General features: G+C 34.9%; 1 protein-coding gene across 4 annotated transcripts in view; it reads left to right on the forward strand.

Annotated features, from left to right (window-relative positions):
* The window catches only part of PDE1A (phosphodiesterase 1A), a 403,386-nt gene that overhangs the window by 105,915 nt on the left and 273,978 nt on the right, over window positions 1–23,493 (forward strand). Inside the window, exon 1 of one of the 4 annotated variants that reach the window (XM_066280224.1) lies at window positions 5,852–6,328. The exons of the other annotated variants lie outside the window; for them this stretch is intronic. Within the exon in view, the coding sequence (XP_066136321.1) occupies window positions 6,276–6,328 (53 nt within the window). The 5' untranslated portion in view covers window positions 5,852–6,275. Of the gene's footprint in view, window positions 1–5,851; window positions 6,329–23,493 lie in introns of those variants that run through there. 4 annotated transcript variants of the gene reach the window in all.

Genomic DNA, 23,493 nt, shown 5'->3' on the forward strand with positions numbered 1-23,493 from the left:
AAAAAATGGACAAGGTATTATGACCTCTTACTTGTGAGCTAAAATCCCAAATGTGGGAGCATGTTTAGTTGAAAGTAAAAGCTTAAAGCAGAGGAATTTTCCAGTGACTTAGTGAGTTAGTGACAGCAGAATAAAAGCAGAGGTATGGTGTAGCCAGTCCCAAGCCTTCGTCAGCGCCTGTTTGAGACGAAGGGCTCAGGAAGTCCTGCTTGCTTAGTGGGGAATTCAGAAGTCAGTTGACATGGGGCTAGTGCATCTGTCATGAGCCTGCCATGCCCGTAGTAAGGGGTTAGAGGATTCTACACAGAAGTCAAGAGTCAACAGCTGCAGTGGAGATCCAGATGAAAGTTATGCCTGAGACTTAAAGGTTCCTACAGTACTGGTGAAGGCTGAGGTTGGGCTCAATCAGAAAGGGATAATTACAGTGCTCAGACTGAGCCAACTGAACTTTTCAAGTACAGATTTCAGCAGTAGATATCTTCAGGGAGCCAAGTGACCTAAAAGACAAAGGACATTGTTGCAGGTACCAGATAAAACAAAGAAGAGAGGCACCTGCAGGTTTGGATTTGAGACCGCTCTTTTCTGCCACCACAGAGTCATGGAAGCCTACCTCCTAAAAATTCAGATGCCTTCTTGAAGAAAAAACAGTAGGTTGGAGGAAACATGAAAGATTGAACAATTATCAGATATGACTAAGATTTTAGAGAAAGAATACACAAAATGAGAGAATGTAGGGGAGGAAATATTTTCCTTCTACCTTTCTAGTTCTTTGCTTGGTCTAAGAATCAAATTAACATAAAACAGATTAACAGGAGGAAAAAACAAATTTAATTTTGTACATGTGGGGTCTACATAAGACTAGGAGGCTTATAGGTAGTCAGGCAGTTAAAGCTTATATGCCAATCCTGAGCTAAGGGGAAGATGATAGGTGTTTGGGACTTCAAAAAAGATAAAAAACAGTTCACAGGAATATGGCATGAGCAAATGTTTCATAGACAAATGTTTGCCATGCCATGCAGAGGCGATGGGACACAGAGAGGACTTTGAATAAGCAGCCTCCCCAGTCTACTGCATCTGGCTCATACTCTTTGTAGTTATCTTTGATGATAGATCTCTCCCTGGAATAGGCTCTCTACTAAATATTTTTTAGGCATTTATAAGGGAATTAAAAAGAAAAACTTCTGAGCTTTCACCTTTTAAAAATACTCAAACTAAAATAATAATCATGCCAAAGACACAGATTTGGGGTGACCAGATCTGCTCTCCTACAATAGCATTAATCAGCACTTTGTCCACGTGGTCATTCATTCAATAAATAACGATTGGCATCTCCTACTACCATGCACAGGGACTACAACAGACAATAATCCCTGTGAAACTGTAGCTTATATTCTAATGAGGGTAGTTCCAAGTTGAAGCTATAAGGAGAAAAACAACAACTCAGAAAATATAAAGGTTTTACCAGGTTTTTTCACATTTGAATAGTAGAGAGTTATAGTTTTAATCCCACTACAATGTGGATAAAAGTATTCTGGTGGTATGAATGACCCTGTTGTGGTTAATAAACTCTCAGTAGAGAGTTTATTCTTGCTCAGGCACTAAATTTAAATAACTTGACATTTTATCATGGTGCCAGTCACAAACTCATAAAAATTCAGAGCTGGAAAGGATCTTAGAGGTCATCTGGCCCAATGTCCTAGTTTGATTGGTAAGGAAACAAATATACAGAGGTTTGAATAGAAAAATTGCTACTAGAGCTAGGATTTAAATGTGTGTTCCTTGATATCAGTCCAGGGATCTTTATAACAAAACGGTTTTTATTCAGTTTTAGCAGAAAGTATTCATTGATTATTTCACCTTGTTATAAGTAGGCCCTTTCTAGGGCTGGCTGTTATAAATATTGGGAACATAATCAACAATGCAATTATATATAAGTAGGGTAGAGGATTAGAAGAACAGACAATCATTAGAGTGGCTATTTGTTTTTTCTCTTTCTTCGTGGAATGGGGAATACAGCCCAGAAAGAGCCCAGGTGACTTCAGCAGCAGACTGTTTGACATCATGACAACTTATTCAGTAGGGGTAAAAACTTGGGCTCAGGAATGAGACATCTGGGTTCAAACTCCAGCTCCACCACTTATGAACTAGCTTTGTAATTAATTGGGAAACTTGTAGCATAAAATTTGTTTAAAAAAATGGAGAAAATGCTGAAGGTTGTGAATGGCTAACTTTGAACAGATACATCAGGTTTAACTTACCTTTAAAATGATGCCACTGTCAACCACTTGTATGCAATAGTTTTTCATCAAGTGATACAAGAACAGAGTTACGGTTTTTGTCCATCAGAAATAGTTTATACCATGCCATTCATCTCATGGTAGAGTTGACCAAGTAGTGTTTCACTTTCCTAGTACAATATTTATAGCTATGTCAAATAAAATTATGGCAATCCCTGTACTTTACTTATCAAAATTTAGGTGCTTTTTTGAGGAGAGTATCACATGTACATCATCTTTCATGTATGATTTATCAGAAAAAAAAAGATTGAGAACTACTGACTTGGAGTTTAGATGAAGAAGGCACTCAGATCACCCATGGACCTCGCTCTAATCTTTGTGGAAGGTAGAGAGGCAAGAGGGAAAGAAGCAGGTTTAAATTTTTTTAAAAATTATATCATATATATTTAATAATAAAACCTAAAATGTCATCTGATTCTATTTTTCTTGCATTTACTTCCCTCTTTTCCATTTAATTTAAAACTCACTTAAATATATAATTTGTGGCATATTTAAGGAAGTAATGTTGGAACAAAAGAACATACACTTTATCTCAGACTTATATTTGGCTAGACTTATATGGTAAGTAATAACTTGTTCATTCGTTGTCCAGTTCTTGGGCTCACATAATAGTACATAATTTTTCTATTTTTGCATGCATTTTAGGGACTTACATATTGTAAACAGCCAAAGAATAGGCTACTACAATGAAAATAAAATAAAACTTTATATAGGATGATAGTAATATACATAAACTATGTACCTTCATATATATCATACACACACACACACACACACACACACACACTATAAAGCTTACCTGTTTTCCAAGTTGCTTAATACAAAATACCATGACACACTTAGTATAAACTTGGGAAAATCATGTGAGTTGATCCATATTTTTTGTCACAGAAATGAATCAGTTATGATAGACATGTTGGTGTGTCTCAGCTGAGTATTTTAACAAATTGAGAAATATTTATTGAACATTCATTATTTTTGCAGTCTCTAACAGTGATGAATAGGGCAGGGTATGTGTGTGTGTGTTAGAGAGAGAGCGAGAACAAGTGCATGAGTGAGCGTGCAAGCAGGGGTGGGGATGAAATGTTAGGCAAAGTCATACTGAACGAGGTTTTACCATAACTAGAAAAGTATAAACACCATTTCTGATCCCTACCCCCAGGAAAATAAACTATTTATAATAAATTATATTTAGTTTATTGTATGAGAGTTGGCCTTATTATTTATACATAAACTTTTGTATTTTACAAGTACAGTTGTGTTAATTTAAGGAATATATTTTTATAATTTAAGCCACAATAGATTCTTTCATTTTATTGAATACTATGTTAAAGTTGAATAAGTTAATAAGGCAAACATTTTCTCAATATTAAATTTAAATGATTTTTGAGAAAATGTAAATAAAAATATTTGAGAACTATAGGCGTTTCTTTGTGCCAAGTGATTAATTAACTTATTGATATTTTCTCGTGGCTCTTTAAGTTCTAAGATTGGGTTTAAATACAGTTCCTGATGTAAATGGGAATTTAATCTTTTTGCCTTAAAACAAGAGTAAAGGGAATATACACCTAATGCAATCAAGATGTTATGAATTTTCTGTAATTAATTTAACAAATTTCAGATTCTGAAGTTGATAATTAAGCTTTTGAACCTCAAGTTGCATCGTATATTTTCTTGTCATTTGAACCTTGGCTACATGTTTACTAGTATTTATGTTGAGTTTCTTCCATCACACTAATGAAGAAATCATATCACTGTTCTAATTAAAAACTAGACAAAATGAAAATCAAGTTTTAGAATTTGATAGGCTTATTACTCTCTTTGCTTGTCCTTCAGGGATATTTATTCTAAATTAATAGTAATATAGATAAACCATGTGTACAGAAATTGAATGCCAGCTGTAAATGCAAAAATCCTTTCAGAAGACCTGCGCAACTTGTTATTACTTATGTACCTTTCTATACAAAGAGAGCCAAAGCACATGGTTATAATAAAGCATCTCTCCCAAAGGTCTACATATCAGTTTGTTTATAGATGGTCTCCAGGTTTAACCTCAGTATCCCACACATATCAAACTAAATCTGAATGCTTATTGGTGGTGAAAGAAACATCAGTTTAGATATCATTATGTAAATATAGAATATCTACATAAATATAATATAAATATCTTCTTTTTATTTATAAATTCCTTCTATATTTATAACTCTATACAATAAATGTGGGTTTTGTTTCCTTTGCAAGAAGTAAACTAATTATAAATATTTAGAATTAATACTATGGTACCATTAAAACTCAAAAGGAACATGGAATTAAATTAATATTATAAATTCATTTTACAAACAAGAAAATGGGCTAAGATAGGTCAAGATATTTCTCCACAATGGCCCAGCATATTCACAATAGAACTAGGACTCAAACCATTTATTTAATTTTTAGTTCAGTGCTCTCTCATACTGATTACATTATGAAAATGAAAAAAAAAAGGTGTGGTTTAGAACTGCTCAATATAATCAGTGAGTGTTTTTGTAATTTTCCTCTTTGTCTTTCTATTGGGAGTAAAAGGGTGTTCTTGCTACTGTGAAAGTATTTGGAAATTCCTAAGAACTATAGATTGAGACCATATAGATCATATCCCTCCTCTGTGACATTTAATTCTTATTTTTATGAATCAGTTTACTAAAAGCATATGTGTTTCTCAGGTTTTCCACATTTTATAACATGTATTGTTTTAAAAAACATTTTAATCATGCTTTGAGATGGTTTACTTTATTATATACCAAACCTCTCTTCTGGAATCTCATGATACTATTGATTGAGTAGAAATTTTGTTAGTGTTTTGGATACAGGAATGTCTCCAAAATAAGATATTAAAAAATGACAGTTTGCTTTATTTGTAACTAGAACAAGAGTTCCTGCAGTGTGAGTCTAAGTCTTCCAAATAAAACAATTTTTAATGTCATTTATTTTCAGCTGTTCACAACTTTCTCTTATATCTACTTTTTTTCTTTCCTTTTTCTTTTTATAAATTTAAGTTTGATCATATAATACAAAAACCTTAGATTCCCAGGGAGTTTGGAAGACTTAAAAAAAAAGTGTGTGTGTATATATGTGTGTGTGTTTACGTATCTTTTTTTTGTATTGCCCCTCTTGGAAAACCACATTTGGACACAATCATCTGGGTACAATGTCACTGATAGAATTGAGCAATTCTTGTTTTTATAACTTTTGTAGCTTTGGCCAGATTCTCATGGACTTCTATCAGTTAAAACGACATCTTTGACTTCAGCCAAGTATAGGTTATTAGGTTATGAATGCCAAAAATGATGAGTCGTGTCCATACTTTACTCAGTGTTAGTAAAAGCAAGATTGTAAAATAATTATCTCTTGAAGCAGAGCCAGTCACATAGCCTGAGCCCTTCTTTCTTTATTAATCTGTACGTAGTTCTTATTTTTAACAGCACAAACTTTCAGAGGGTACTCACATGGGATGGCTGAACCAGCTGTACAACTTTTATTTTGAAGAAAAAAAAGTTGAGCCTCAGAACAGGCTGTTTTAAAGTCAGGGAGGGACTTAGCTTTTCTGAGCTTGACCAGCATGTGGAAGGAGTACTCTCATGGCTGCAATAACTTAAGGAGCTCCCACCTGGGTGCCACTGGGGTAGGAAGTTTTCTGTTTGTTTTGTTCTGTTTCTGAGGGTTCCGTGCACTTTTTGTACCCTTACCAAAGTGACTCTTGGTGGTTTTTGCACACCCTGCTCTGTGGGGGAGTGCCCCAACGTGCCTGTCTTATGTGGCCTCTATGGACACACTACTCAGCTGGCAGAGAGCAGGGAAGTTTTCTCCCAGCACCCAAAAAGAGAAAGAGGAAAGGACTTTTTCCTTCTGGGATCCTTGCAGCACAATAGACCAGGATAAGCTTCTACATCCCCTCCCTGGATTTCTCGAGTGGTTTCCAGGAAGTTAAACCTTCAACTTTAAATGGATGACCATGTCACAATCAAGAAGAAACATCTCCAAAGACCCATCTTTAGGTAAGTAATGCTACATGCCAGGTGGCTCAGGGCTATCAAGAAAAAACAGTTTTTCTCTTTGGTTCTTAACTTGGGAATTCTGGCACTAAGCTACCGCAAAGCGATAGAGTGCGTCTAAAGTTTAACTTGATGCATTCCACAGGATTCCTTCTATTTTCTATTTTCTGAAACTCTGTGTGCAAGCTCTTATCAACTTAAAATATATTTAAAGAACATATTAGTTATTCAAGTGCATGAATGACATAGTACTGGAAAAACTTTTGAAACATTATGCAAGCTCTCCCTGTTTCTAATGGTTGCTCAGCCCTCTAAATGGGAAATATTATGCTTAGTTCTTTCATTTGATTACATTTAGAGGTTGTGTTTTAATTCTGCGGATATGCTACTCCTTTTCTGCAGTAATGTGTGAGGAGACAAATTTGCACTTTTTAACTACTGTTCAAGAGTATACATTTTACCGCCAATTCAGGAGTATTTGTGTAGCAATTAAGAAAACAGTAAGGCAATCAGAGAAGTTTTACACTGTGATATAATCGATGGCTTGGCTAGATTGAGTATAATTGATTGAGCTAAGTAAGGTTTTATTTTGTCAGGTGGGACACTTTTTCTCTAAGAGTGCAGCAATTTTTTCATTGGCTCTTGAACTCTTAATTCTTTAGTTACCTACTGTGTACTTTAGTATTCAGAATGGGAAATTAAGAATTTTAAAGTAGCTAGAAAATGAACATAAACAATTTCTGCCACTTGATACAGAAGATTAAAAGCAAGTTAATTACATCTCAATTTTGTGCCTCCTCTGAAATAATATCTTAAACATAGCAGAGATACAGCATGTTAGCAACACTAACTATTCAAGTGAAGTTGCAATCACTGACTGTTGATCTGGATTTAACTACAGGATAATAGAAGTTTATGGATGGAATTCCTAGCATTTTGTAGTTTTTATATGATGAATAAGAGTGGGCCTTAAGAAGTATGATTATATAAAACGTGACTAGGATTATTTGTTTATTACATGTTAATACAGTATTATTAATAGCAATAATATGCTTTTAGTAATGATTAAAAAAATTCTAGCTCAAATCCACTTACAACCTTCTCTTTGTAAATTTTATATAATGGCAGTAAATAACCAAAAATTCAAAAGGATCCAGAATGTATATTCATTTGCTACATTTCCTGAAAAGTTGTCCTAGTTTTATGTTATTAATTTCTATTTTGTTCCAAGTGCGTGTATAAGTTCAAAAAGACATGGCAGTTGCCCAGAAGATTCCAAAGTCAGTCCCACTGAGGTACCACCTTCAGAACTTCCAGAAGGAAACGTTTTATTGAATAAAATCAGATCCTCTAAGCCAGCATCTTTAGTATTGATATATTACCCCACTGAATGGGGTAATGAGGCAGGTGGTCCTTCACTACTGGTTTTGACCAAATCCTTTTTAGCTCTTGATGTATTACATGCTTAGGTGCCATTTGCAGGGAAATTGCAACTCAGCTGCGCAGCAGTTATTTTTATATAAAGAACAGATCCTTAGTAGGACCTGAGATTCTTTGCCATGATAATTAAAATAAAATTTGGAAAATTCAAATATTGCTTCCGGATTCTGGAGCATTTGAAGAGAAAGAGTAGCTACCAAAGAGGGGTTACTTTCATTCAATCAGTTGTTCCATGCAAGTGTAGAGATGGTCTCTGACTGACTGAAAACAGGTTAAAGCCAGATGTGGGGTTGAGTGGTCTACCTCTACACTGACAGCTGGCTTTGCTTTAATTGGGGTTTGATTATGATATAGTCAAAAGAAGGTGGAAAATGCATTAGAAGATTTATTGTGGCATTATTCAGAGTGGCCAAGACATGGAAACAACCAAGTATCCTTTGATAGATGATTGGATAAAGAAGATGTGGTACATATGTACAATGGAATACTACTCAGCCATAAGAAATAATGACATAGTGACATTTACAACAACATGGATGGACCTTGAGAACATTATACTGAGTAAAATAAGTAAATTAGGTAAAGTTAAGAACTCTGATTTCACACATAGGTGGAATATAAAACTGAGACTTATGGCCATAGATAAAAGTGAAGTGGTTACTTGGTGGAAGGGGACATGGGGGACAGGGGTGGATGAGAGGGTGGGGAGAAAGATGCAAAGAGGAACAAATATAAGTTGATAGAAAATGATTTGACTTTGGGTGATGGGCAAAGAACATAATCAACAGTTCAAATGGTATAGAGATATTTACCTGGAACCTATGTACTCTTACTGATCAATGTTGCCCCATTAAATTTAATTTTCCAAATAAAATTTTAAAAATTAAAAAAAAAAAAAACAAAAAGGAGTTACATGACCAAGCATAATTCCTCAGGGAAAGCTTTCGGCTGTTCTTCAGTAAAGACAAACAGCATGGGATTTCTAACAGCTGGCTGTTCTTCGGGCAAGTTGGGAAGTGGTTTCAGCATGCCTTTGGCATCTTTGGCTCTTCTTCCATGCCCCACCTTATTTCCTTAGCCAGCCTCTTTCCCCAGGTCTCTTGTCTCTTTGGGCTACCTCTGGACTGTCCAGCTTTTCACACTGAGACATCTTTCTCAGTCCTCCCTTCCGGTCAGAAAACCCTGTACCAGACGTTTCCTTCTCCGTACGTATTTGTATCCCACTTCCCAAGGACTTTGCACACAAGTTCTCCATCCACTTAGTAAACAAAGGTTTATTACGTTCTTTTGTATATTCTAGTACAAGTTTAACAGAAATTTGGTGAAAACAATATCTTGGCTGTTTATAAATATTCATTGAAAATATCAGTCATTAAGAGAACTCAATCAAGAATTTTTTTTTTGAAATTTATCTGACTTATTGACACCAGACTTCTCAATGCAGGCTACTTTCTCCTGCAACTGAACCCACCGCTTTAATTTAATTCACCAGGCTTTCTCTGACTGATCACAAGTATTGAGAATCTGGGAGGTTGGACATGATAAAGAAAGACAAACTGTGGTTGCCCTTGTACCTAGTATATTAGATAACTATTGCACTAGCAGGCAATGGGTGCCAGCAAGGAGGTAACAACATCCTGGGAAACTGTAAGGGAAGAAACATATTTCAGTGAATTGAGAGATAGCAAGATGTTTTTAAATTTAATTTTGAGACTAAATTAACATCAAGTTTTTATTAGCATAATTTCCCTAAATTCATACAGTAGAAGTCACCCATCAAGTGTTAAAAGTTAGTTGAGATCTTTTAGAATACAAGGTGAACATTGAAATTTCATGGCTGGATACAGTACTGGGAAGACTAGGAGGAATCTTGTATGTTATTTAGATTCTGCCTCTCAAAATGTCTGTGTTTCCTACAATGATGGTTCCCAAATCATCCCACCTGTTAGGGTTATAAAATCTACATTTTAAAAGTCCTTTGTGGAAATTTTAGACACATACTTTTACAGCACATCTGTGAAGCAAGGAACAAAGACAAGTTTCCGTTATGGCCAAGGTGGGTTTCATGTATAGCGTATGGTACCTTGGGGATCAATGAGGCCACTCAGCACTGAGCATTTCTAATAGTGCATCTCAAACACACTTTGTGGTTCTTCCGGCAGACATCGCATAGAAATGCAGCTCAGACTTGTATAGAAAAAAGGTGATTCTTCCTGTACTCAAAAGAAACACTTCAGATTTTATAATTTTTCAAGAAGAAACTACTATCACAAATTTTATATTAATATGTTTTAATAACACTGAGTTTGCTTTTCAACAGTTAGAAAATAAAAGTACATATAGATTCTTAAAATCCAAGATGTGGATTGCAGTTGACATTGGAGGCCTCCAATGAAGAGACATATCTTTAGACTTTTAAAATGGTTTTTCTCTATTATCACAGAATTTAATTTCTGATAATCACAATTTATCTCTTTATATAAATGGATTCAAAAATTTACAACAAAATTCAAGTGAAGTATCATTATGTAACATCCATAAAAACAATTGCTGAAGACATTTTCATATTATTGCATATTCATATTTCTTAGTGAACTTTCAATATTCCCATGGGGTAGTTGGGTTATCAACCTACAACTTGATACCAAGAAGAATCTTTCTTCCAATAAAATTGCATCAGTGAAAATATCTCTTATCTGAATTTTGCTGCCATGAATTATTTCCTTTACCTTGATATAATATTTTATCAAATCCTACTACATAGACATTATTTTGTTTCTTGCATCAAATTCTTTCTAAAGATAAGTAGAGAAAAAGTGAATTAAAATAAATTAATAATAGCTGTCAGGGGAGTGAGTGGGAGTGGTGGAGCAATTGAGCTAAAAAGAAAAAAAGAAAAACTCATGAACATGGACAGCAGTGTGGTGATTGTTGGGAGGCGGTGAGCAGTGGAGGGAGGTGGAGGAGGGTATGGGGGATAGATGGTGATGGATGAAGACTTGACTTGCGGTGGTGAACACACAATACGGTGTACAGATGATGTGTTGTAGAATTGTGCACCTGCAACCTTATAATTTTATTAACTAGTGTCACCCCAATGAATTCAATAAAAAGGGGAAAAACTGAAAACAACAAATGAGTAAGACAAACAAACAAGAACATATAGACACAGAACACAGTATGTCATTACCAGAGGGAAAGGGGGATCTGTAGTAAATTGTAAAGGGGGTCAAATATATGATGACAGAAGGAGATTTGACTTCGGGTGTTACACACACAATGCAATATACAGGTGATACATTATATAGAATTGTACACTTGAAATCGATATAATTTTATTAACCAATGTCACCCCTATAAATTTAATTTAAAAAAATGAAAAATGTAAATTGAAACGTTTCCTACATGTTAACCTCTATTAAGTGTTCTTTGGAACCGACAGCCTTTTGAAGCTTTTCAGGGGTCAAAAGTGGATAAGTTGTTTTTGTGGTGACTTTCCATTAAAAGTAGCACTAAAATGCCATAAGTGAGATCATGCAAATAGTTCGTCATTAGCTCTGGAATTGAAAACTGCTCTGTGCATCCAGGATCTGAGACGTTAAAGTACAAGTCAAATGTCTGCAAGGGCCCAAGACAAATGAAAAGCATGCTGAGATCTTCAGGGCATTTAGAATGTGCGGTTTCTTCTCTTTAGAACTTTAAAAAAGTTTTATTTTTACAAGTATCTGTTAGCAAAGGAATTCTGAGTGTGTTTTTGGCAGACGTTGTCGCTTCACATAGAGAGGTAGAAAGCAGTAGGATGAAATCAAATAACCCAGGGAAAGAAAGGCAGATCCTAAATTTGTTCATGGACCTCATAGTGATGGTTAGTAACCTTATTGCTGTTTCTGAGTTCCAATGTTGAGGTTGTAATCTATGCTTTATAGAGAAATATTATCAAATATATGTTACATATTTAAAATAATACACTTTTTAGAGTGTAATCATTTTTATTTATTCCCACATTTAAGTTCAATGTATTAACATCAATGACAGAGCTAAACCAGAAGTTGCTCATACATAGGGGCTATATACCACACTCTGGATTTTCACATATTAGTGAGATAGAACACCAGACATCTTAGAGTAATTTTCTAAAGAAGGTGTTTAGATAGTATGCAATTATTCAGATGTTTCAGACCTTTTATCTTCAGTCAGTGGTGGGGTTCAAATAATTTACCAACTGGTTCTCTGCCCTAATGACTGTTTTAAGTATAAAAAAAGATATACCACAAGGTAGTTTTTTATGTCATGCATTTAATACTTAAATAAGAACAATAAAAGATGTACACAAAACTAGATTATAAGAAAGCATTTTAAAATATTAATAAAAATGTTAAATAATACTTAACAACAAACACTAAACCTGTTAAGATATTTTCTATTTCCAAAGGCTGTCTGTCACCCCCTGGTTGTTTGGCACTTTTTCTCTTTACGTTATATGTTTGTTTACTGATGTAACAAATGTGAGGGAATTAAAATGTAGTATTTCATCAAAGGTATGATGAGTTTTATGAAGTGAATAAATAAATATTACAAGCATAGTTTCATCGATTTTTTTCCACCTGAGGATGGAATGAACATTACTATGGGCACTTACAATACGCTGTTGCACAGATGAATATTATAAGAGAGTAAGGAATGTAAATTTGTGATTTCCACATTGGGTGTCTGCCCGGCACCCACCTTAGAGAGAACCCTGACTGCAAGTGCCCAACAACCGGTTTGCTGAACTCAACAAAAAATTAGTTATTGGTTCTGCTGAACTGGTATGAACTGGCTAAATCCTACCATTGCCTTCAGTGTATTGAGAACAACAACAACAACAACAAAACATAAACAAATAATATAAAATGTAAAGTCACTCCAAAATTTAAAGAAATTGTAATGCATTATTAGACATTGGTATTTTTGTTTCATAACTATTTTAGTATTTATGACATTCTTTGACTTAAGACTTTTTAACACCTTTCTCTCACAAAAAAATATGTACTTTAGACAGAAATATACTTAGTGCACAGTCATCAGAGTGAAAAGTAATCACGTAGGAAAAATTATGTATGAGAGGATGAAAGAGTATAATCTATTAAACATCTATTCTTTTTTATGCAGTGAATTGCTCATAAGAAAAAGTGCTATGTAAATCAAATCTGAAATATAATACTGACTTTATAAAAATATTGTTCCAGTTTTTGGCTCTAAGACAAAAGAGATTGTTAATTTGTTTATTAAAAAAAAAGAGAGAGAGAAAACCTGACCAGGCGGTGGCACAGTGGATAGAGCTTTGGCCTGGGACGCTGAGGACCCAGGTTTAAAACCCTGAGGTCGTTGATTTGAGTGAAGGCTCATCCAGATTGAGTTTACCAGTCAGGGAGCCCAAGGTCCCTGGCTGAGCAAGGTGTCACTGGCTCCTCTAGAGTGCCCTCCTCCCCCGTCAAGGCATGTATGAGAAAGCAATCAATGAACAACTTAGGTGCTGCAATGAAGAATTGAGGTTTCTCATCTCTCCGCCTTCCTGTTTGTCCCTGTCTGTCCCTCTCTCTCTCTCTCTTGCTAAGAAAAAGAAAAGCAAGAGGAAAAAAGAAAATGAAATTTATCTGAAATGATTACATAGTTATATGTAAGAAATTTAATTTCAGTTTTTTAAAATATAAATTATTCTTTTTATGTAAGTAACAATTGATAGAAAAAATAATAATATTTAAATTACCCTCTCTTGCTATAAAAGTGAAAAATACTTCTGGAAAATAGACATGGTGAAATAAATTAAAAGTTAATGACACTATTGGATACAATGCTTATTAGTAGAAAAATGTATTTTAAAATAGACTTTATTAAAATTAATTTTTTTGTTATCTAGGCCAGGAAGTCATTTCTGCTGGTCGAATGTCATTATATTACATGACTTATAAAGCAAGGAACAGGCACAAATTGATCTTTAAAATAGATTATAAAGGTCAAGGCAAAACAACAAGCACATTTGAATATAAGGCATGTGGTATTGTTTAATATAAAAAAATGATCAGAAATTGCTGTACCATTTTATTCCTAGTTGTGATAAAAGTAGCTCTAATTTTTAAGTGTTCACTACAAACAGATAAACTGTAATTTAATATTCATTTTAAAGTCAGGCAGTAAATAATTTTTTTTGCTGATATTACTTCACCCACAGTCAACACAAATTTAAATTATATCCAATAAACTTATTATCAGCAGCAGCAGGTATTAATATTAATACTAAGAGCTGTTATTCCTCAAAATTTTAGTGTATTTTTAGTCAAGTTTCATACATGTAACTTACAGAGCAACTCCATGAAAAAGCTGTAAATCTACAATTAATATTTTTACTATGGATCCAAGAACAGGCTTAGCTTAGAACACAGAAAATATCTCTAAATCAGTAGCTATACAATCCTGTTTTGTAAGCTAGAGAAGATTGGTGATAATTGCATTTTTCTTTGACATTGGTATGATTTAGAAATGGCATTCCAGGGGTTTTTAATGTTTGAAATGAGGAAAATCAAGACCATGTAAGTAAGATGATCTACTGGGAATAATTTAATGGTTTGTACCATCTGCAAAATTTTATACTCCAAATAATCAGTCTGTTCCATGAAGTCTGTAGGTAAAAAGCAACATAAAATACTAAAAATGAGACTGAAGATGACCTATAGGTTTGTAGAGATGGAATAGGGTTAAAGAAGTCTACAGTATTTATAAACCCAGTCTCTTCAGTTCTGTCACTGGACATGACATAATTTTGTTAGTTCTCATGGGAAAGCTTCAGTTTATTTATGTATGTGATTAAGACCACTTGGACATGAGCTCTAATTGAGGGAAATCCAACATTTCCTGAATTGGAGCTGCTGGAAGTATGGAGCAAGTCACAGTGTATTTGAAACAACAGATGCTCAGGCTTCGAGATCTGTTATCTTTGTAAATTCCCAAGCCTGCTCCAGTAAAGCCATATTGTTTGTTATGAAAAAACATTCATTCTGAGTCAAATCGGTGTCCATTTTTAGTGTTTTGGAGGCTATAGCCTTTAGGATTTTAGGATGCTATTTTCAGAAGACTTGTTTAATTAAGTAAAAACAGGTATGTAACTATTAATTATATATTTATTAGCCAATTATTTATAGACACAAAAAGTTATGGACTTTTAAAATAAAAATTATCACTTCATCTTTAAAAACTTTAATATTTCATTTGACATTTTTAAGGATCAAAAAGCTTGCAGCAAATTATAGACCACTGGTAATGAAAAACAGTAGGGCTGTTTCTTTTACATACAAATGTGACAGTTTTGAGTCCTAATTGAGGAAGGAAAGAAAAATCCTATTAAGTCATCAATGTTAAATTATATTATTAAGTTTAAATTTGGATAAAATTAGGGGTATGTGACAATCTGGGACCATCTGGTTGTTAGATATCCTCTCTAATGAAGATTCCAAATGGTTATAACTATTCCAGAGGTGATGTCTTTGTGAAGCATCAAAAAATAGTAAACAGAGACTCTTGCTAATTCCTGTGACCATTCATAAAGCATTTGCTACTTAGTCCAGTTACATCCAACTGTTTCTCACTCTGAGATCCCCTGTCATTTTATCTGCTTCTTTATTGCTGCATGTAGACTTCATTCTATTATAAGTGGAGCAATTCTTCTACAAAAGTGTAAGATATTTTGAGGCTAAAATAAATACTGAATTGATCATGGTGTTTTCCATAACTTTTGGTAGAATGTGTGTCATGAGTGTACTGTATTTACTCACTCTTCAAACTTAAAAACCTAAGGAGACCAGGTCAGTATAGTACACATGTGAGATAGGAAGTACTGGGAACTATGGTAGATGGGAATCAAAAAGCATTTAGTTTCACATTTTAAAACCACTGAAAGACTAAATAAGATCTAGCTACAGACTGCTAGCTGGTGACCTTTGAAGTGAATAAATGATAGAATGAATAATTTGCTTAGTTAAGTCCATGTAATGGTTGATCTCCATTTTCAGTGTGAATGAAGGCCAGTACATCTTGGCTGAAATCCTGGCAGCAACATTCAAAAGGATCACTACAGAGATGGGGTACTTGGTTCTTGTTTCTAATACTAAAAAATAAGAAAACCCCAAGAAATTCTACAGCTTCCTTATACTGACAATATGTGTATAATTTTGTAGTGGTAAAGGAATAGATGAAGAAATATATAATTATTGAATGAATAAAATGAATTAATATTAACCCCAAACTGAATAATCTATGTAGGGTCAGAAAATTCAATGTCTATAACCTGTTTCACCTTTAAACAACTATAACTTTTTTTTTCTTTTTTTTTTTTAATAATTTTATTTTTTTAATGGGGTGATATCAATAAATCAGGATACATATATTCAAAGATAACAAGTCCAGGTTATCTTGTTGTTCAATTATGTTGCATACCCACCACCCAAAGTCAGATTGTCCTCTGTCACCTTCTATCTTGTTTTTTTTGTGCCCCTCCCCACCCCCTTTCCCTCTCCCATTCCCCCTCCCCCCCGTAACCACCACACTCTTATCAATGTCTCTTAGTTTCACTATTATGTCCCACCTACGTATGGAATAATACAGTTCCTGGTTTTTTCTGATTTACTTATTTCGCTTCGTATCATGTTATCAAGATCCCACCATTTTGCTGTAAATGTTCCGATGTCATCATTTCTTATGGCTGAGTAGTATTCCATAGTGTATATGTGCCACATCTTCTTTATCCAGTCATCTATTGATGGGCTTTTTGGTTGTTTCCATGTCCTGGCCACTGTGAACAATGCTGCAATAAACATGGGGCTGCATGTGTCTTTACGTATCAATGTTTCTGAGTTTTGGGGATATATACCCAGTAGAGGGATTGCTGGGTCATAAGGTAGTTCTATTTTCAGTTTTTTGAGGAACCACCATACTTTCTTCCATAATGGTTGTACTACTTTACATTCCCACCAACAGTGTATGAGGGTTCCTTTTTCTCCACAGCCTCTCCAACATTTGCTATTACCTGTTTTGCTAATAACAGCTAATTGAACAGGTGTGAGGTGGTATCTCATTGCCGTTTTGATTTGCATTTCTCTAATAGCTAAAGAAGATGAGCATCTTTTCATATATCTGTTGGCCATTTGTATTTCTTCCTCATTCATTCAGCCATTGAGAGACAGCACAAAATTTGAATTTTTATTTTATGTTGTTAGAAATATCTGGCCTGACCACGCGGTGGCACAGTGGATAGGACATCGGACTGAGACATGGAGGACCCAGGTTCGAGACCCCGAGGTTGCCAGCTTGAGTGAGGTCTCATCTGGTTTGAGCAAGGCTCACCAGGTTGAACCCAAGGTCGCTGGCTTGAGCAAGGGGTCACTCAGCCTGCTGTAGCCCTCCGGTCGAGGCACATATGAGAAATCAATCATTGAACAACTAAGGAGCCACAACAAAGAATTTGATACTTCTCATCTCTCTCCCTTCCTGTCTGTCTGTCTCTATCTGACTCTCTCTGTCTCTGACACACCCACACACACAAAAAGAAAAGAAAAGAAAAGAAATATCTGGGTTGCAGTGAGGATAAGAAAAAATATATTAACAAAATAGTAAAGTTCTGTTGACCTTTATGTGGCTTATGTGTCACATGTAGCTCACCTAACTCCAGGTTTATAGCATGCCTGAAATTTTTGGTTTAGAAAGTTTTAAAAACCAGGAATATCAGCTGATTCCTAGTCAGGGCACATACAAAAAATCAACCAATGCATAAATAGGTAGAACAACAAGTCAATGTTTCTCTCTCTCTTTCTCAAATCAATAAAACTTTTTTAAAAAAAATATAGGTTTTGAATTAGAGTCCATTTTTTTTAAAAAAAGTTAAAATGTTTTACCTAATTGCCTAAGACATGAACCGTTACACCCGTAATGATCTTCCACATTTTCCCAGTTCCTCTGAAGATTTGATATATACCAAGTGTTATGCTAAGAGATTTGAGGAAATTAGTTCTTTTAATTGAGGCTAAATATAATTAATTATATTAGGAAATTTAATTTCAATTTTACTAGAACTATGACATGGAAAGGATGTCTTAAAAGTAGTCAATTAAAATAATGTGTTCTTTTGTATCCAAATCATATTTGCATCTCATCCATAATATGTATTCTCTAGCATTTATGATTATTATCTTTTAAAAATTATTTATTTTTAGTGGGATAGATTTATGATATCATTTTCTATTACTGAACCCTCTCAAACATCACTATAATTAATAAATGTTTTCATAAAAGCCACAAATCATATAATTACTCTTTCAAATCAGTGATTCACAAAATGAATCTATTTGCTGGTGTCATTAGAATTTCATTTTACAAAAACAAAACAAAAAATCAAGCTCCTGAAGACCTAACCTCAATTATTCTGCTATAATAGGTCTGGGAGTAGAAAGCTTTGATATATTTCTGCATGCTAGCCAGTTTATGCTGAGCCATAGCTAGATTTGGGAGCCACTACTTTAATAATATTATTTATATGTAAGACAATTGGGAAAACAGAGTAATTTGGAAAACCTTTTTAATAAGATTAGCCTAATCATTGGAAATATAAGCCAAATTTTTAAAAATTTATTTTATTCAAAAATATCTGTGGGTAAAAGGAACCCTATAACTAAGAAGAGGATTAAGTTTCTCCTCTAAAACTTCTTAAACCCCTTTTTTGGGATGTAGCTTGAAAAAGAATAGAGATAGGCCCTGGCCGGTTGGTCAGTGGTAGAGTGTCGGCCTGGCGTGCAGGAGTCCCAGGTTTGATTTCCGGCCAGGGCACACAGGAGAAGCGCCCATCTCCTTCTCCACCCCTCCCCCTCACCTTCCTCTCTGTCTCTCTCTTCCCCTCCCACAGCCAAGGCTCCATTGGAGCAAAGTTGGCCCGGGCACTGAGGATGGCTCTATGGCCTCTGCCTCAGTCACTAGAATGGCTCTGGTTGCAACAGAGTGATGCCCCAGATGGGCAGAGCATCACCCCCTGGTGGGCATCCCGGGTGGATCCCAGTCGGGTGCATGCAGGAGTCTGTCTGACTGTCTCTCCCTGTTTCCAGCTTCAGAAAAATACAAAAAAAGAAAAAAGAAAAAAGAATAGAGATAAACTACTGTGAACTCTAAAACAATGGTTGTCAACATTGACTGTGTTTTACAATCATTGAGGATTTTAAAAAATTCTAATGTGAGGGTTGTATCTCAGACCTATTATATTAAAATCACTGGATGAGACACAGAAATCAGTATTTTTTGTTTGTTTGTTTTGTTTCCTAACTCTAGATATTTTAAGTTGTTAACCAATTTTGAGAACTATTGCCCAAAATTGAAGCACACATGAAATACAGTGAGAGATGAGAAAGAAATATCTGAGGTCCAACATTGAAGGGCACAGATGATTTTAATGGGCAAGTAGAAGAAGTAGAAAAGGACATCAAAAAGATGACACAGTCTGAGCAAAAGCCTGGGAATACAGAAGTGCATGAAGTGTTTGGGAGACTTCGGGGGATAGGGAGAATTCCTGGTTGGCCATCATAGAGCTGAGCTTCTGCATGTGGAGGAATGTGTGGCTGAAAGTTGAGTTAGGGTTAGTGAGTCACAGGCCATACTGCATTTATGTTGTGAATATGTGCTCTCTCCCATGTGCTTTGTTGTTATAACTGACAAATCTGGTATACCAAACTCTTGAGCTCAATGTTTCCAAAATATTTATACTATTTCATCACCTGAGATACTCTAAACAAAAGCATTAAATATGTTTGAGAAATACTGCCTGTCACATTCACTTTCCTCTTAAAGAATAGAAGGCATATTGGAATTTTTGCAGTGAAACTTAAGTTTATTTATCCCAGTATTTTCCCCAAACATAGTCTATTTCCACATAATGCTTATTAATACCTCCAGAAATTAGTATTGCAAGGTACATGTTTTTGCTCCTCTAAACTTTCCCAAAGTATGCCTTCTTTAGCTTTCTGAAATTCACTTCGCTTCAGCTAAGTCTTCTTTCTGTCTTTCTTTTCTTATTTATCTGGAATATAGTTTGACCCCAAGAAATTTCTCCTTCATTGACACTTCATCTATACTTGGAAAAGCTCTGAAAAGTTGCTGTATGGCCAGTAGCCGTGGCTGTCACAGCCAGGCACGCGCAGGTTCACACCAGATTCGGACAGATGGTAATGAAACTGTGGAGCCAAGAACTGATGGGCCATTGCTTGATTCTAACCTTGTACCCGGCCAGCGAGAAACACACAGGGGGAAAACACTTCCCTTTCCATTCAGGGCTCCAAAGCCACTGACACATCTGGGTTTTCCTAGAATCAAAGGCCCCTCACCAGCCTTAGTTCCCTCTGGTTCCCCATCTCCTTCTCTCTGCACAGACTCTGCACAAACTGACTGCTTCTTCAGCACTCTGCCATCCTGGCTGCCTTCTTTGCAAAAACATGGCCTCCTTTCTTTCTCCTTCTTAAAACTTTTTGGCACAAAAGCCCCTCCTCCAGTACACGTTAGCATAACAAAGCCCCTTCCCAAGCAGGAAGGTAATTAGAAATTTCACAGATCACATATTTGGGCAGCCATTTTTAACAATAAAAGTGAGCAAAATCAAATAACACAAACTTTATAAACTTATTTGCCCAACAGTTGCCTGCTTGAGAGAATAGTTAAATGTTCTGTTACATATCTGTAGTGATATGAGGTTAAAAAGAGAGAAAAAGAAATATTTTGAGATATTTTGAAAATATTGAGAAACAATGAACAATGTCACATTATTTTAACAGCTGAGGTAAATGAAGACATACAGAGAAAAGCTGTTTGTAAGATTATCACACCCAGGTATCACTGTACACACAAGTGTGGCAGCATTTTACATAGCTCCTGTGTCATTTTTCCTCGTTTCATTCTGAAGAGACTTTTTAGAGCATCGCCCTTAAATTTACAACGAGTGAAAAGCAGGCCATTCTTACTCGGCAAATAATGTCATTTTGCATAATGATGGCTTGTGCTTGTGTGTAATCTCATATCTTGGGTTTTGAAAAAAAAGCTTACATCTGTTAAGCTATTTGGTTACACAATATCCTTGTGAATAGAAAAGAAACTTTATAGATCCCCATTTCATAGGCGAAGAAATTGAAGCTCCAGGGTCACAGCAAGGCAAAGGAAAAAACACTGACATTAAGAACAGTAAGATTAAGTGTGCTTGTCAGTTTAAACTGCATCTTCATTACAGATGTTAGGAGACCTCAATGAGTATGCCCGGCCAGCCGTATCATCCTTTCTTGAGGTATAACCCATTCTCGCTAACTAAGAAAGTGATCTGAAGCACCTTAAGAATATTATTTTAGCTACTCAGAATTATTTAATACCCATGATATCCACAAAAAAGGATATCATGGGGGAAAAACTGCCCAAAGTAAATTATCATGTGTTCTCTGGGACATATGATTCACTGTGATGACTGTATATTAGCCTTGACATGTCACATATGACTCACTTACTAGAAATTTTAGAACATAAAATACTGTCTTCAGGAGGAATAAAGAAAGAGAAGGGAAAAGAAAGATTAAGGCAGTTGCTTTGAAAGTGTTTCTAAACAGAAGAAATTTGTTGCTACCATAACAGAAATAGCATTTCCTAGGCAGCAGCTGAAGGATGTGGCCTCTAGGTTGCACAAGATTCAAACTAGGTTTCATTACAACTTCATTATAATTCCATTAATAGAAATTGTTAAAATAAAAATTTTATAGTAGCCATCCTATTAATCTTTTCTAAGGCTTTACTTAGTTAAGAAACTTTACTACATTTCTTAGTACTCAAAATGCTTAAAATTTACTTTCTCAATGGTGTTTTATTTTCATGTACTCTAGATCATTTTTGAGTGCCATAAAACTATATTTTGTTATTTTAAAATATTCATTACATTGTGATTTTTTTTAGAAATGACTTTCTGAGAATCTATTTTTAGAGGGAAAACAAATTCCATGTTCTATTTGACAAACAATATGATGAACTTACAAGGCTAGTCTCTCTTTTAAGAATCAAATATTTATAAAATCTTTACTAATGGACATATAATTTTTGTGGTTCATGGTGGTAAAAACACAATTATTTAAAATACATTGTATTGCTAGAGTATATCCATTATTTCTTGATATTTGCTTATTTAAAAAAGGAAAGAAAAAACACGTTTTGATGACATTCTCAGGAGCTAATCAGCTGTACCAAATGACCATTGACCCAAACTTCATACAAAATTCTTATTAATTCTGTATACTGGTTTTTAGACAAACTCATGTGGAAGTTGAGCTGCTAAAGTTGAAAAATTGTGATCAGTGTGTATAATCTGGATAATTTGCTCTGCTTTATCCTTCTTCCTACCTATTAACCCATTGTTTCTCCTTCTCTCCATTAGTCCAATTGGCTGTTTAGTCTCATTCATCCATTTAATGGAGGCTATGTCAACACTGCACTAGTGCAGGACCTTATATCTAGTTTTTGATTTGTATCTCTTGTAGATGTGTAGAAAAAAAAATATGATTGCTGCCCCTTCTCACTCTCTGCTCTTTTTTTTTCCCTTTCCACTCTTCTGCCAGACACCAGAATCCAGCATTTCCTATATGAGTATGACTTACCATATACTCAGAAAACAAATGTTTATGCCAATTAGTGTGTTATCCTGAGGATTTCTACCTGCAGCTGTAAACATCAGGGCATTTAAGGCCACTTTAGGGCTGTGAGTTTATATCTTAACAAATAATGATTTTAGGACTTCCAGATGAAGTACTAGCTCTAGATTTTCCCGTAAAGACTGGGATGGCACAGAGAGGGTTTGGCATTCTCTATTTAAGACTTGTCCTCGACAATAATGCTTAGGTGGTAGTTCCACAACTTATTGAGTAACTAGGAGATGCTGATTCTAAAATAAGCTTTCCTTAATTTTGCTACTCCAGTAAGTCTCAATTCAATCTCTCTTCATTCTATTCATTAAAATGTAGAATGTCTGCTGTTTCCACATCCTGCCATTAACTTCTTTAGTCCCTGGCAGAATCTCTTCCTATACTCTCAGCTATCTTCTCTTTTAGGAGATGCCTAAATTTACATTTGCAGATCTTAATTTTATCTTTAGCAACAGTTTACATTTATTTTCACCTCTTAGACATGTTCACCTATGCCTGATAACAAACTATCCCCCCAATTTTTATTATAACATATTTATTCTACAAAAGTAAGTTCAGGAGCATATATGTGCATGCTTCTAAACTTTCCCCTTGCAATACTTATGTTCCATAAGATTTAATAGTTTTACACACACACGGACCCTCACACAATTTCCCACAACTTTATTATGTTTGTGTTAAATGTAAATACTTAAGAAGAAGATATGATATTTAGTGCTTTCTAAATTGACGGTAAAACGCCCTTTGTGTTAAATAGTTGTAAACATGCCATAGTCTCCAGGAAACTGTTGTTTGAGAAATATTTCTGAGATGAATGGCCTAGCCTGTTTTGTTCCGGTTTGTTGGTAGCTATTGAGGAAAGCATAAAATGCTTCCCTGTACTTCTACTCCTCTGGTCATTTACACTTAGATTATCAGTGATTTTTGATGCTTATCTACTTCTTCCATAACAAAACCAATGTCAAGTTCTTTTAATGATGTCCTTTAAAAATTACT

Source organism: Saccopteryx bilineata, chromosome 5 (genome assembly GCF_036850765.1).
Source record: "Saccopteryx bilineata isolate mSacBil1 chromosome 5, mSacBil1_pri_phased_curated, whole genome shotgun sequence".
NCBI classification, from domain to species: Eukaryota; Metazoa; Chordata; class Mammalia; order Chiroptera; family Emballonuridae; genus Saccopteryx; species Saccopteryx bilineata.